Raw genomic sequence first — 15,623 nt, 5'->3', positions numbered from 1 at the left:
CGTCGCACTGTGACCCCACCCACAGTTAAAATTTGGTTAATGAATATTGATAATATTGTGATGACGTGTAGGCAGCGGTCCTATGGCGAGCCGTTGGCTCATGAATATCACGAAGCTAACCTTCGCCATAGTACGATCGGTAAATTCTCTGAGTGGAGGCGGGCGGGAGTTTAGACTCGACGAGATTACGCGTGTTAAACCTCCCGACACACACAAACGCACACGAGACATGACAGCACGGGGGAAAGCACCGTGCACACCGCAAAAGTGACCTCCAGCCACCGAAAACATGGAGTAACGTTAACGGATCTAACGCGATCGTTTACCATGAGATTTAAAGGTCCGACGAGCAGAAGGTGTTTCAGAAGGACTTTTATCTCTTGGACACTCGCAAAGGTGTGCGCTCGCGGTCGGGACATCGGAGAAAACCGACTTTTCTTGTTTTTAAATTAGTTTAATTAACGCTGTGGCGTAAATAAATGACAGTTTCTAGTCAGTTATGTCGGAGACGCGTAAGTTCACGCGCGGTCTGAGTAAACCGGGCACGGCGGCGGAGCTGCGTCAAAGCGCGTGTCAAGCGGTCAGGACGTCGGTGTTGGTGGTGAGTATCTTCGCCTGTGGTCACGCTGATCTTTGAACCTCTTGAAATGCTTAACTCCAGATTACTTCAGGTGTGAAGTATTTTTATCACAGCATCATCCGAATGTTAACGTGAAGGCTGATCTGGCTCCAGTCAGCATGCGTCTGTCAGGTACACTTCATACTTGAGTTTTGTTTACTCTGGTGTAACACATCTCAGGTCAGTTGGGGTCTTGGGGGACATTTTGGGTGGTTGTCTCAGGCTCATGCTCCAAACCCTGTGTCTGAGGGTATTTTCTTGTAGTAAACTGAAGATTTGTATGTGATGTAAAGACCTCAGGTTACTGTAGGCCCAGTGTACCGCATGTCTCTTCTGTAAGTATGCCAGTGTCCAGTATGTATTCTTGAGTGTTTCTGTGTTCTTCTCTGAACTCTAGGGATGTCTTGAGCAAGGAGTGATTGGAGTCCAGACTTGTGTGAATGAGTCATTGAAACTGCAGGAACACAGCTGAATAGGGTACTACCATACTACACTGGATGCAGTGCACAACAGAGCACACTACACTGGTTACCATACTTCACAGTGCCGTGACCATCCATGTCCAGTGTCACAGATAAACTAAAAATTCATATTTATAATTATAATATATATTTTTTCTCAGCTCTGTATTTTCTGCCAGTAGTCGGTACGTACAGTAGTAACAGTACACAAAGGTTGTACTTGTACAAAGGTTGGATGTACAACATAACTGAGGTCACGTGATAACACTAGCGTTACACTTTTCAGTGTTTACACAGCAAAATCGCCAGTGTTAGAAAAGGTCAAATTAACACTCACAGTGTATATATAATCCACGCTCTCAAACTGTGGATTATACACTGTGAGAGTTCATTGGACCTTTTTTAACACTGGCGATTTTGCGGTGTACCGTTACATCATGTGCTGCTCAGACACACAAACCGAACTGTATTGTGTGAAACCGTACACACGATATACCGTGGCGTGCAGCATAGATGAAGCAATACTGGAGTAGTACGTTCACCACCGCGGGATGCTGGGATTTGTCTGATGGGAGCCATGAGAATGTGCTCTGAATGAAGGATTGTGAGTGTCGCACACATTCGTACATTCCTGCATGAGACATGTAAATACAGTGTGAAATGCAACTCTGTGTTTGAAGAATAATGGAGAGATTGTGTCAGATCTGTGTGGCTTACGCGCTCACATGCCTCTGGATACAAATGTATTGTGTGTATAAGACTCAAGAGATCCCACGGATATGTGTTTAGGCTTGTGCGAGTATGTTTGTTCAGATGACGCTTCATCTAGAGTCGGGTGTATGGATCGATTCAGTCTCACTGCATTTACATTTATTCATTTCGCTTTGACCATACGAACGTACAAATGAGGGCAGTTCGGAACGTTCACCATTTTGCAGCAGGTTGTTGCTCGATGGTTGCTAGGGTAGTCCAGGTGGTTGCTAGGCCCCAAAGTGTGTTTGATAATCTGGACGATGGTCCCTGCTGGAATGCAAGAATATTGATTTTGTTTTCAGATGTTTTACACCTGCAAGTAAAATGCCAGACAGAAATGATAAGATGGTTTAAAAACGTCACGCCTCGACAAGCCACGTCATTTTTTATGATATTATTCATGTCCCAAGCGCAAACGGTGCAATTTGAGTTATGTGTTGAATCAACTTTTCATTGATTTGTTCGAACATGTAACCCTGAGTTTGAGCAGCGGCCTGAAAATACTACACTAAAAATGCTGGTTGTCGCAAGCCGTTTGTTGAGTCTTGGGTAATTTAAATCAGCGTTTGGACTCGTCCACATGGTTTGAAACAACCCAGCATTATCAGCGTCAAATTGATCAGACTGTCTGTTTTTTTTCTACTGTTTTCAGAAATGTATGCATCTAAAAGCATTAAGCATTTAGCAAACGCTTTTACCTCAAGAGACTTACGAAAGTGAGAAAGCATTGATACACATTCGTTCTTTTAATAAAGAGTTTTATTCAACAGGTTCACAGAAAAGTTGAGTTTTTAAGTAGGGATGCACCGTTGTGTAAATGTTGGCTGATAACCGATAATCCTTTAACATTGGAAGCCGATAACCGATATATTGCCTGGTATACAGTATCTAAATATTAATACACAAATTTCTAAGTCTGAAACAAACAGTGGACTACCGCTTTTATTTGAAAACATTGACTGAAGAAAACAAGGTGACATTTAGTTCTCTTTTTTTCCCTAAAAATCGTGTACCAAGCCTGCTTTACACTAGTTAAAAATTCTTAAACTTTTAAACTTTTCTGGTATCATTTTTATTTCATAAACAAATGATAGATTCTCTTCCACAAGTTTAAAAGGTCTAACACATCAGAACACATCATTTGAGTTTTTCTCTGAAGACTCTGAAGTGAACTCCCAAACCCTGGAGCCAATAATAAATCCCTTCACATCACTCCCCAACACACCCACCTGCGACACCTATGACATCACTTATATAAAAATGTAGCCCAACCCCTTACCTGTGAAGACATGCAGGAGCCGGACAGAATGGGATCAGTCGGTCGGCCTGTATTCGTTTCTAAACACAGGCTGTGCGTTTGAACACTTTCTGACTGTCAAACATTCAATGTTTCCATGTGACGCTCGTGTAAACTACAAGACGGGCTATGAACAGCCATTAAAATCCCTTTGATTCAAAGTAAAGTTTGAATCGAAAAATGTTCTAGCATAATGCATTTGCACATGAGTGTGTTATATAGCGCAGTGATGATTTCATTGTGTTCTTGGTGTTCTCATTGTGTTTCTGTAGTTGAATTAATGATGAGTGATGGGAAAGTGAGGCTCAAGCTATGCAAATAATAAGAACTTTGAACCCTGAGCCATCGACAACCGATCCAGATCTTGAAATGTTTGACATACTGCACTTGAACACAATCGGTTCAGACAAATTTGTAAATATGAAACGTTCTATATTGTGTTGTATGGTTGAAAGAGATTTGTATCTTTGCCAAGCAAACGCCCATAGGGTCTGGATTATACTGGAGCTGGTGTTATGACATGTGAAGACTGATGTGTTGGTGTTTATTGTGTGTAAGAGTGTGTGTCTGGTCATCCTGGTTCTCACCGTTGTTTTTCCTCTGGCAGTGTTAGATTTGTATTGTTCAGAGAGTGACCTCCACCACACCACTTCCTTCCTCTCTGCCCACAGGAGCGGGACACAAACCCTCTCCTCCCCATCTATAGACACACTGAACATCTTCAAGAAAATAACTTTCTGTGTGAATGCTGAATGTGTGTTTGTGAAGACAGACAGAGGGGATGTTGTGGTGTTGTTCTGCTTGTTTCTCTGATGTTGAACAACAGTTGTGTTAGCAGTGAATTCATAGTTAACCGTAGCACTAAACTGCAGAAGAGCAGAAACACACGTCATCTTTTCAAATCTGTCTGCTTCCACTGCTGAACCACTGAGCACAAAAACCGAAACCTAAACAAACCGATGAGAGCTCTTAATTTAATGGTTCTGTCGTGTCTCGTGACTATTTTACACAGTCATCAAATATTTTGACACAAGACATGCAACAACTTTTGTAAATATACAGTTTAAGTGCACCTCTCTCTCTCTCTCTCTGAGACAAATCGTGCTCAGTAATAGAAGAAACATTTGTTTTATGGAGGTGGTTTAGTTTTGATCTCGTGTCAGTTGTAGGATGTTGGGAATCTCACATCATTCACTTCATGTCAGTGTTCTGAGTCAAACCTCTCGGACTCCTCCTCATTCAAACACAGACCTTTACTACAGCATCTCGTGTGTGTGTGTATAATCTGATAGGACAGCGAGTTTTCTCTCTGTGACTAAAGGTCATGTTTACATGTTTTCTGTAACTGCTGCCACTGAGTAATCATAGAAATCATCTGTGGACACCAGCGTATAAAATAATCTCTGATCTGGAATTTGTATTGTTTTGTCTGCTGATTGATCAGTCTCAGAGGAAAATGTTATTGCTCAGAAGTTGCTCTTTCATAGCTCAGAGTCAGGAGATTAGTTCTTTCATTTACATAGTAACTTTGTCTCAGATTTTTTTTAATTGTAGAGGTAAAATAATCTGGGTAAATTTGATGAGAAATGTTTGAGTTCATATTGAGATCTTCAATTTTGATTGCAGACTTGACAAATCTGAGCTCAGTTTGAGACATTGTTGAGATCTCTTTTGAAGAGATTTCTGCCTCTTTTTCTCAGGAGAAATAGCTGAGACACAGATGAGATGTTTCTGTTGGTGTTTATTGAAGAGAAATAATTGAATGATTTTTCTTTTTTTACTGGAATACACGGTTCCAGACGTGCTAAAATACAGTATCTCGTAACCACTGTTCACCTAGAGCTACTGCACATTATCCATAAAGATCTACTGTCTTTATTTTACATGACGTCTTTTATTCAGAATAGACGAGTAATGATGTGGATGAGGTGATACTGTATTGTACGGAGCCCCTTAAATGACATGGTGGTGGAAAAAATATGAGAGGGAAGAGACAAATATTTTTCAAAGCTTTTCCCTTGCAAAACATTCTGCGAGTTCGGACAAACACTTCATGTTTAATGTCCCGCTCCGTACATTAACAATGGTACAGTTCATATAAATAGTAGATTCAAATAACTTCGAGAGCTAAACGTTGTTACAACACAATTGACACCTCATTCCATGTAATGTAAACAACTAAACTGAGCTAAACGGGACTGAAGGGATAGTCTGCAAAGTGCAAAACACCAAAAAGCATTTGGCTACTATACAAAAATAGTAATTTTCAAACTTCAATGTTATATACTGTAGTTAACAAAATTCAGTTAAAAATCAGCAGGAGAGCATTGATGTGTAAACTGAACTGTGTGTAACATTAAAGTTTATGACTATTTTTGTAGTAACGCTTTTCGGGTTTGAAGTCACTTTGCAGACGCTCCCTTTGGACTTGTCCATGTCGCCTGCTCATATAGAGAGCAATTTATTTTATTAGGCTTGTTTTGAGGAAGATTAGTTTGTAGATCTTTGTCTAAGGAAATATGTGTAATTTGTGTTATAACAACGTTTAGCTCAAGTGTTATTGGTCCATTATTAATTGTACTGATCCAGTCTGAAACTCTGCCAGCGGGACATTAAACATGAAGTGTTTGCAAGATCTCGCAGAATGTTTTGCGAGATAACGCAAATATATTTGTGAGACTATGCTAAACTTTTGTGAGGGAACGCAGTGTATCTCAGGGAAAGCAAACGTTTTGCTAAATAACGCAAATGCTTTAAAAAATATTTTTCTCTTCAGTCTCATATTTTTTTTCACCACCATGTCGCTTAAGGGGCTCCGTAGTATTTTGTGTTGTGTACAGTGCTCTTATATTCACCTCCATATAGCACAGCCTCACATCTCTTATTGCTTAATGTCATTAAATGAACGATGCTGTGAACTCTTAAATGTACTTACAGTAAACTCACTCTCACCTGCCAAAATAACAGTCTGATGATCTCAGATTCACCTGGCCGTCTGTCTCACCACGGTCTCCTCTGAGTGCCCAGCTTTTATCTCTCTCTGTTTTTATCACTCTTCTCTGGGTTTGTTTTCAGCAGAGGATTTCACACTCAGTGTTTACACTACGAGCGACTGTTTGCTTTCTGTGAATTCCTGCTCATAACAGATGAACGTTTGGAGCTCAGAGTTCTGCTGAATCTCACAGCCCGTGTTTGTGTGTCATACACTGATACAGATCAGGCCGGTCGGTTTTCATTTTTGCGTTGGAGTTTCAACTTAATATTTCATGGCCATTTATTATTAGCTGAGTAAATCATGTTAGGGCAAGAACACGTTCAGACTAGGATGGGCGATATGGCCCTAAAACTCTATCACGATAATTCCTGGTATTTCTTGCGATAACGATAAAAATGACGATATATCCATAACGCCATCCATCGCTGTTTTTTGCATCAAGTGATAGTAGCTGCATGTAGTCTAGACCCTCAGAAAAACAAATATTATCAAAAAGTAAAACTTACCCCAAATCAAACAGCTCCTAAAATATACCTACAGTATTTTTGTAAATATAAAATATAATAGTGAGATTCGACTTCAAAAGGTTGTAGTAAAGATAAGTTAAATGAACTAAAGCTCAATAAACACATCATGTCATACCTAAAACTGTATATATTCTATTGTTGGGTGGAAACGATCGATCGCATCACGCTGTCAATCACTCTCTCTTGAACTGTGTGAACCTTCTCTTCTCACAGCAACATACACTGAATCTGTCTATGACTCGCGCTACAGAAAGAGAACAGAAAAATGCGGATAAAAGAAATCTAATTAAATAATCCATGCTTTTATACGCTCATAAACGTATTTAAAATAACGTAATACAAACTCGCATTTGTACTGTATGTAAACAGGCAGCAGTGCTGTGCGCGCTGTAATATCGTGAACCTTAAAACGTATCACGTTTCTATAAGTCAGCCACAACACAGCAAAATAATGTGTCGCTATGAAAGCACATGTGGGCGCGAGCTGCGCACGGGACGCTCCGTTCATCCTGTATATAACAGGCAAGAAATCATACTAAACAATTTGCGCACGCGCGCATAACATCTAACGAATGTTTAAATAAATACTTTTAGCCAAACTAAATGTTGTGGTGTAACACATTATGACTATCAACGACTACTTAACAAACGAATTAAATAAAACGAAAGTGAAACTAAACATTAACTCGGATGCATCTACAGTGCCAAACTAAACGAGATTTAGAGCTCGTGTTTTAGTGCAAACTCTTTCTCAGTTTCACGTCCGCCCTCCGCTATACCCGTTTTCGCTTCACATATGAGCTGTGAATGGGTCTCACAAAGAAATACGTCATCAACTAGAATTTATCGTTTATATCGCGGGAAGACTAATTCCTATCGTGTGGGTAATTTCTACCGGTATATCGCAAACGATATAATATCGTCCATCCCTAATGTGCAGTCATCATCACTAAAAAAGCACTTTAACAGATACATGATGTGGACTCGACATTTAAAATCAGATTCTAGGTTAACGACGCAATGTTGAATATTACATTGAAACATATCGCAGGTATGTTTATTTGACGTTTTAAGGAACTCATGCTGACAGATCGATATATAAATCATTATTTTAATCTCATATCTTTTGAATCAGATTAAGAAGACAGTTTTCTACAGTGATTTGTGTTGCTGAATAATTGATGTTTGTTTTTTTAACCAAAAAGCTTTAAAGGGATACTTCACCCAAAAATGAAAATTCGGTCATCATTTCCTCACTTTCGAGTTGTTCCAAATCTGTATAAATGTCTTTTTTCTGATGAACACAGAGAAAGATATTTGGAAGAATGTTTATAACCAGACAGATTTTGCTCCCCATTGTCTCCCATAGTAGGAAAAAAACAATGGTGGTCAAAGTGCCCCAGAACTGTTTGCTGTCTTACATTCTTCAAAATATCTTCTTCTGTGTTCAAGTATTTTTTCCTACTATGGGAGTCAATGGGGGGCAAAATCTGTTTGGTTATAAGCATTCTTCCAAATATCTTTCTCTGTGTTCATCAGAACAAAGACATTTATACAGATTTGGAACAACTCGAAGGTGAGGAAATGATGACCGAATTTTCATTTTTGGGTGAAGTATCCCTTTAAAGATGGAAATAAATGTGTGTGTGTTTATCTTTAGGTGGAGCTCTGACCACACTTCTCTGGAAAATAAGAGAAACTTCATGATGTCAGGACTGTGAAATGTTGAAGCTCCAGCGCATGGCTGATAAAGAGCAGGCTCACGCTCCTCACATCTGTCCCGTACGGCTTTATTTTGTTGCTTTTGGTTTCTTAGAGATTTGGTTTGTTTATAATGCGGGTTTTATTGTAGACCTCTGCTCTGTTTGTCATGAAGTTTGCTGTAGCGTATTGTGTCGCAACAACCAAGCACATTTAGCTTTATGTAGGCCTGTAGCATGTACAAACAGTATATGTATCCTATAGGTAAATATGAACGTAATGCTACCACAGTAATATTTAAGAGATTTTCCAAAGTGAATCCATGATGTGTCTAGTATAGAAATGCAATACTTGGCTTTGGCAATAATAATTTGAAAATATTTGGCAATCCATCAAAAACATGGTACTCAAGGACTGGATATAGAGTTTTTACATTCTTCTGCATGGATGGATCGTGCAGATGTCACTACAGATGTGCAGCTTGCACAGATTGAATGGAGCACGCCTGACACACACACACACACACACACACACACACACACAGATGTGAGATTCTGATGGACTGTAATCTTTTATTTTCTCTCCTGTGAGTGTGTATGGTGGTCTGTAGATAAGCTTGTGTGATGTCGGGCAGTTTTATCTCCACTGAATGACACTGGAAACACGCACAGCACCGAGTCATGTGACCCACTGACTGTGTTTCCTACACAGGAAGTGTGTGTGTGTGTGTGTGTGTGTGTGTGTGTGTGTGTGTGTGTGTGTGTGTGTGTGTGTGTGTGTGTGTGTGTGTGTGAGAACAGATTTGAGGTGATGCTAGGTGTGATAATCTTTGACCTGTATGTGTCATCTCTTGTGTTTTTGCTAGCTTACAGGTTTGTGTGATTAGCATTTAGCTGAGATGTTCATTCAGCTCTTCCACAAACTCACGGAAGATCTGCTCACGCACACGCACGCACGCACGCACGCACACACACGCACACACACGCACGCACGCGCGAAAAAGTTTAAAACAGGAAAACATATATATTTTTAATTGTCTCTGAATTATATCTCTTTGATCGGTATTTTCTCACATCACATTTTCTTAAAATGATTTGAATCGTCTTGAATGTTCTGGAATGCTCTCAGATCTTTCTAGTCTCGTCTTGTTTTGTTGTGTAAATATATTAAATGTGGGATGAAGGTTTGCGTTTCTGCAGGTAGATCACAAGCGAGAGGTCAGATTAATGCACAACTTGACTAAAGGTGGTTTTGAAAGTACATGTGATGTTTGTGTGTATTCTCTGGTGAGAAAGCAGTGGTGGGAGAGAGATAGACCCCAAACACGCAGAGACTCGACACACATTTCTGATGCAGATTAACAGTTCAATGATGAATAGAGTCATTACTGAATACTCATAAATCCATCATGAATGAATAAATGAATGGAGATGAAGATTTGACAGTAAGAAACAGAGGTGAGAGGTTATGAATGTTTATAGTGTTTTGCGGCGTCTGTTTACACTTGTTTTAGAGATTCTGTTGTGTTTTTAGTGTGTTAGATGTTGATATGATCTTAGAACAGCTGCAGTGTGATGTTTGACCTACAGGTGGCAGCCGTGTTCTGTATTATTAATGCATGCGTTTACTCTTGCTTTATACATTTGAGATCATGATAAAACACCCTGCCAGATCAACACCATACACACAACTGGTCTTATCTTATACTACAACACAAGAACATAAGTTACCAAGGAAAAGGTTTTTGCATCAAAACTATTTACACGGTATTGGTCAATAACACAAAAAACCTTTGCTGTCCCTAATCTGTATGTTTGTCTACAGGTTTTCGTGAGGGCCAACTGTTTGAAAATATGACTACTGTGCGTGCGTTGCGCAAGACTTTTTCATTGTCCGTCATTTTTACGGACAGGCTCGTAAAACATCCGTCATAATCTATTTTTACCCGTCACTATGGCGCAGTGTGATATTACGTGCCAATTAGCATGTTTGTGACGTCATCGAGACGTACATGCGTTCTTTGAACTTACTGTATTTTAATACCCAATAAAGCCAAAGTCGTTTACATATTTAATGTTTCTGTTGTCAGACATAAAATATTAATTACAAACAAATGTTGATACGTCCAGTCAGTAACAATGACAGGTGCTTGTACACGCTGTTTTGTAATCGTTCATTTATTCACTTACACTTTAAGCCGCTGTGAGGTCATGAACGCAGAAGACGCAGAGAGACTTTTTCCACTCACTGAAAGTTAAGGTTTGTCCAGAATATGACGCTCTCTGAAGGAAAAACCGCTGGTTTGTGCGCGCCTGTGTGTGTGTGTGTGTGTGTGTGTGTGTGTGTGTGTGTGTGTGTGTGTGTGTGCGCGCGTGTGTGTGTGCGTGCGTGCGTGTGTGTGTGTGCGCGTGTGTGAGTGTGAGTGCAGCTGTAGCTGTGCTGTCTAACCCCCCCACCCCCATGTCTCTGTATTGTGAAAGATAACACACACCGTCCTTTTGTGGACTCTTAACAGTGTGTTTGGGTTTGTTTTGTGTGTGTGTGGAATTCCCTCTCAGCAGATGAATAAACAGGGTGTGTCCACAAGAGTTTGTAAACCTTCTGTCACACACACACATAACACACACAGTTACAGGAATACTTCGCCTCAAAATTGGTTCCTTTACTCACCTGATGTCAGAACGATTGGACTTTTATATTTACCCACAGACCACGAGAGATGAAATCTGAAAGATCACAGAACAGCTGCGTTACATTACAGAGAAACGTGAGCTGCGTCCCAAATCGCGCACTTATGCACTATTCTACACCATTTTGTAGTATACATAGTGTGAGTGGTGTGTTGACATTGAAAATTCTCAACTTCCGCTTAGTATAAAAGCGTTTAGTATTCCATTCAGGACGATACTACCCTTCTAAAATTCATACAGCCGGTTGAGTGCGAAGCGAATAGTTTAAGTGTGTAGTATGTCATTTGGGCCACAGCTGTGATCTTTTCCTCTGCTGTTGTGTTTTGTGTTTGTGTAAATCTCAGTTGGGCTCATGTCAGGCTGGTTTTGACATGAGTGACTGCAAACACCATTGTTTGTCTCACGACACGTATCACCTACAGCGACAAATAATACACGACTGTCAACGGTTGATTTGCCTTCAGAAGCCTGTGAATAGTAAACATCTCTTAAATATCTCAAGTTTCCTGTTTCACAGATTTAACTCATTTCTCTCTGCTCACATTTGCCAAGACATCAGATGTGTTAAAGAAAAAAAACATAATTGAGCGATTGTTGAGCGAGTCATGAAGTGTGTGTGTGTGTTTGGGACTCTGTCATTAGTGTGCAGGTGGATAACAGGCGTGTGTGTGTGTGTGTGTGTGTGTGTGTGTGTGAGGGAGGGGCGGTCTGTCTGTCTTCAGTCAGAGCGTGAGGTGAGGACCGTGTCCAGTGTGTGACTGTGTGTTTTGGAGAGAGGACCGGAGCGCCGGACATGCGCTGTGGTTGAATCTGATGTGGTGTAGACATGCAGGGCAGGACGGGTAAATCCAGCAGGAAAGAGCTGGTGATTGAATCTCCTCAACAGTTTAAATATGTTCCTGTGCGGGAGGAAGAGGAGGGCAGCGGAGGTCCACAGGTCAGACACACACTCGTCTGTCTCATCACTCACACACTTTTCTTTTTGAAACCTGGAACGTTTTTTGTTGCGAAACACTTTGCTACGGCTGGATTTAAAGTGTGAGATGTTTATGTAAAGGTGCGGTTCTGTTTCAAGTTATTGATTAAACCACATTCGTGTAGTGTCACCATATTTTGAGGTTTTATCACTTCCTTAAAGAAACGTATTAAATAGAATTGTAGGTGATGTCATGCTGGAGTGATATCTGCTTGAATGTACAGCATGTCGTCCTGTATGACACCACATGTACTTTAGTATTTACGTGGTGCTCCTGGGAGGAATACTGTAGCATTATACCACCAGACAGTTTGTGTTTAGCTGGACGGCATTAGCATGTGTTGTGTTGTGACTATAGACTAAGAAAAATACTTGAAATTCATTTCATGAAGTATACTTCTTAACTTAAGTTCACTTATATTTTTTCAGCGTAATTCATGTAGTACTAGTACTGGTGTTCCTGTGAGTGTGCTATTTCAATACTGCTTGGACTGAATTGGTCCACTCTTTAGTTTAGAAAAGCAAACTTTTTTTAAGTGCACTTAATTTTAACTTTGCGTACACAGCTAGTTTACATCTACATTTTTCTGAGAAGTATAGCTTACGTAGAAAGTGGACAAATTGTACTTTTTATCTTTAAAAGATGTATACTAATAGCACACTATTCGTAAACTAAAGCTAACTTGATTTTGGTTTAGTTTATTATATACCTTAAAGGTCTTTGCACATACAGTCCGAAATTTTTGTATGTGTCTTTTCGTGTTTGGCGCTCATTTCTACGGTGTCTCTGAATTGTCAAAACGTCTCTCAAAATGCTTGCTGCAGAGGCGAAAAACGCAGAATTTCTTTATGATGGACGAAAATATCGGAGGCAGTGTGTAAATGTGATTGACACAACGTGAGGTCGTAGTAATGTTTTAACGTGCGGAAATTTCAGACACAAATTTCAAACTCGATGTGCAATGGCCTTAACTCTTTCGAAACTCTGTCTGTGCGAAATCTGTACTTTTTATAGAACGAGAACATGACATGTGATTCATCTGATTTGTGAGTGTCCCTCTGAGATAAGTTTTGTCAGATTTAGGTCTGGTGTAGGCACAAAGTTGTAGTGTATTTTGAAGTAAAGCTCTTCACACACATGGAGAAACGGTAACTGTGACATCATTCTGAACACAACGCAAACATCATATCAGCGCTTTCATCCACCCACCCATACAGAAACGTGTGTGTCTTTTTATTTTGTGCTTTCATTGTGGCCGTGGAGAGATTTCACTTCAAACCGCATTATATTCTGTACAGTATTGTGTGTGTGTGTGTGTTATTGTTGATGAAGAGATTCTGAGCTGGTTTTGCTTCACATTTTACTGTTATTGAACTTTGTGGCAATCCATCTCTCAGCTGAAACTCATGAAGTAAAGAGAACAAAAAGAGAAGAAAAAACCTGCTGGAATCAAACCTGCGGGGTTTTGGTTATCAGATATTTTACTACTCGGCTACAAGACCTCAAGTTACACATGTTCTAAACATAAAAGAAGTGCATTGAAAAGAAAAATAATGGAACATGTACAGTATTGTGGAAACGGCTGAAGCGTTGTTAAAAGTCTTGTTCTTTAGTTTGTTTGGCAACTATAAAGAATCACCTGCTGTCATATGACAGCTATTCAGCAGAACTCATATATGTTACATATTAAACTGCTGAATGATTGAAATAAACACTCACATACAGTCATATACAGAACATGGGATAAAGGAAACTGTGTGCGCACTCTTTCATATAATGTGTGACTCACAATAAAGCTGCTGTTCATTGTGTTTGTGAGATGCTGTCCTCTCATTGGTCTATCCAGCTATGATCTCATCATGAAAATAATTTTGATTCCATGGAGATCTGCATCTGAGGTCATATCGCCAATATCACTCCCAGATGTGTTAAATGGACGGTGTTATCTCACTGACTCTTTCTCTCACACACACACACACACACACACACACACACACACACACTGGATTCCTTCTATATTAACAATAATATACTAATTTTCCAAGATGTCTTTTGTTATAGTTCCATTATTTTTCTAAGCAAATTTTTCCATTAGAATCTGGTTCCCAACCAGTTCAGATTGTGGCGCTCTCACAGAGGTGATGTAGTGTAAAAAGTGCTGAATGTGTGTGTGTGTTTTCAGGTGAAGCCGCGTGTGTTGGAGCCTCTGGACTATGAGAATGTGCTGATACAGCGCAAGACTCAGATCCTCAGTGATGGACTCTGAGACATGCTGCAGTTTCCTCTGGAGGATTTTCAGGTGAGAATACCTGACAGATGTGGCCTTCCTAGAGAGCTCTGCCTCTAATCATTTAACCGTGATCTCTACCTGTAATCACTTAAAGGCACAATATGTAATATTTGCTTCTAGAGATTGCAATGTGTGGAATGATGGGAGTTCATCAAATCATGTTCATGGATGACATCATGAAATCAAGGAATGAAGGTTTATAACTGTTATGTTACATTATAACGTTGTAGTGTGCTAGACGCCACAACTTCCAATTTAAACTACTTTAAGTTAAATGATGTCAGACGTTTTACAAACTGTGTTGGACCGCTGAAGCTTGTGTTACTGTCAGTTTAGACCAGATTAATTTTATGCTGGATTTATAGACGACATGTCTACAAAAAATCACTTGTTCACTTGGCCGTGTTCAGACTTGACTTCTTTTTTGACAAGAAAAAGTTGACAAAGGCTCCTTTTTTAGTAAAACAAAACGCTGGCAGCGTTTGGTTACAAATAGCAGCCGAATGCCATGACTTCGGAGTCCAGAGTAACAGATAGGCAGCGTAACTGAAGTCTATTTGAATTATAAACAGAGAGCGTCTTTGCTATAACCAATCACACATTTAAAAACTACAATACTCATTTCTCGCTAGAAATGCAATCAGAAGTTGTTGAAAGTGAAAATAAACTTTCATTTATACAAAACTATGCTCCAACGGGCGTTTCGGCCACCTTTTAATTTTTTCGAGCTTGAGCCTTCTTGACCAATCACGTTCCTCGCATGTTGTTATGGAAATGACAGGTCTCTGTCATTGGTTAGCTGTGAAAAAGGTGCTTGACGTAGGGCGTTTTTTAAAAAAAAGTTTAACTTTTTTCAACCTCAAAAGATGCTCTGAGCTGCTCAGGTCTGGCGCTCAGGACGTTTTTTGAAAACACGGATTACTCCATAGGATTACAATGTAAAACAGACGCCAGCAGCTTCAAAAAAGAAGTCAAGTCTGAACGCGGCCTTAGTCTGTTTTATCCTTGTTAAAGGCCATTTCTCTGTGATGATAATCTGTTCAATTGATCAGACTTTATGATGATCTTCAGAAGTGTGAGTTGATTGTGGTTTGGTTTTGTCAGTTTTGGGATATTCAGTGTTAGCTCAGAGGTTTGTGTTAGCGACAGCAGAAAACTCCAGTATGTGAGGATATGTTCAGCTGTTTTTACACTCGTCAGAAGCTGTTCATCATCCTGTAGAGAATGAAGTGCCCTTCATGAGAAGTGTTGTGACCTCAGATTCTGGGTTATCTCTGCTGGGAAATGACCCTGTGTGCTTTCTTAGTCCTTTA

At 39.9% G+C, this 15,623-nt stretch overlaps 1 protein-coding gene across 1 annotated transcript in view; it reads left to right on the top strand.

Moving 5' to 3' along the window:
* Positions 1-184: 184 nt before the first annotated feature.
* LOC130555354 (dedicator of cytokinesis protein 9-like) overlaps positions 185-15,623 on the top strand; it is a 50,679-nt gene continuing 35,240 nt past the window's right edge. The window contains 2 exon segments of the mRNA XM_057335482.1: positions 185-601; positions 14,203-14,319. Coding sequence (XP_057191465.1) covers positions 500-601; positions 14,203-14,319 — 219 coding nt within the window. The 5' untranslated portion in view covers positions 185-499.

This window comes from Triplophysa rosa, linkage group LG6 (genome assembly GCF_024868665.1).
Source record: "Triplophysa rosa linkage group LG6, Trosa_1v2, whole genome shotgun sequence".
Taxonomy (NCBI): domain Eukaryota; kingdom Metazoa; phylum Chordata; class Actinopteri; order Cypriniformes; family Nemacheilidae; genus Triplophysa; species Triplophysa rosa.
This window is presented reverse-complemented; position numbering and strand designations above follow the sequence as displayed.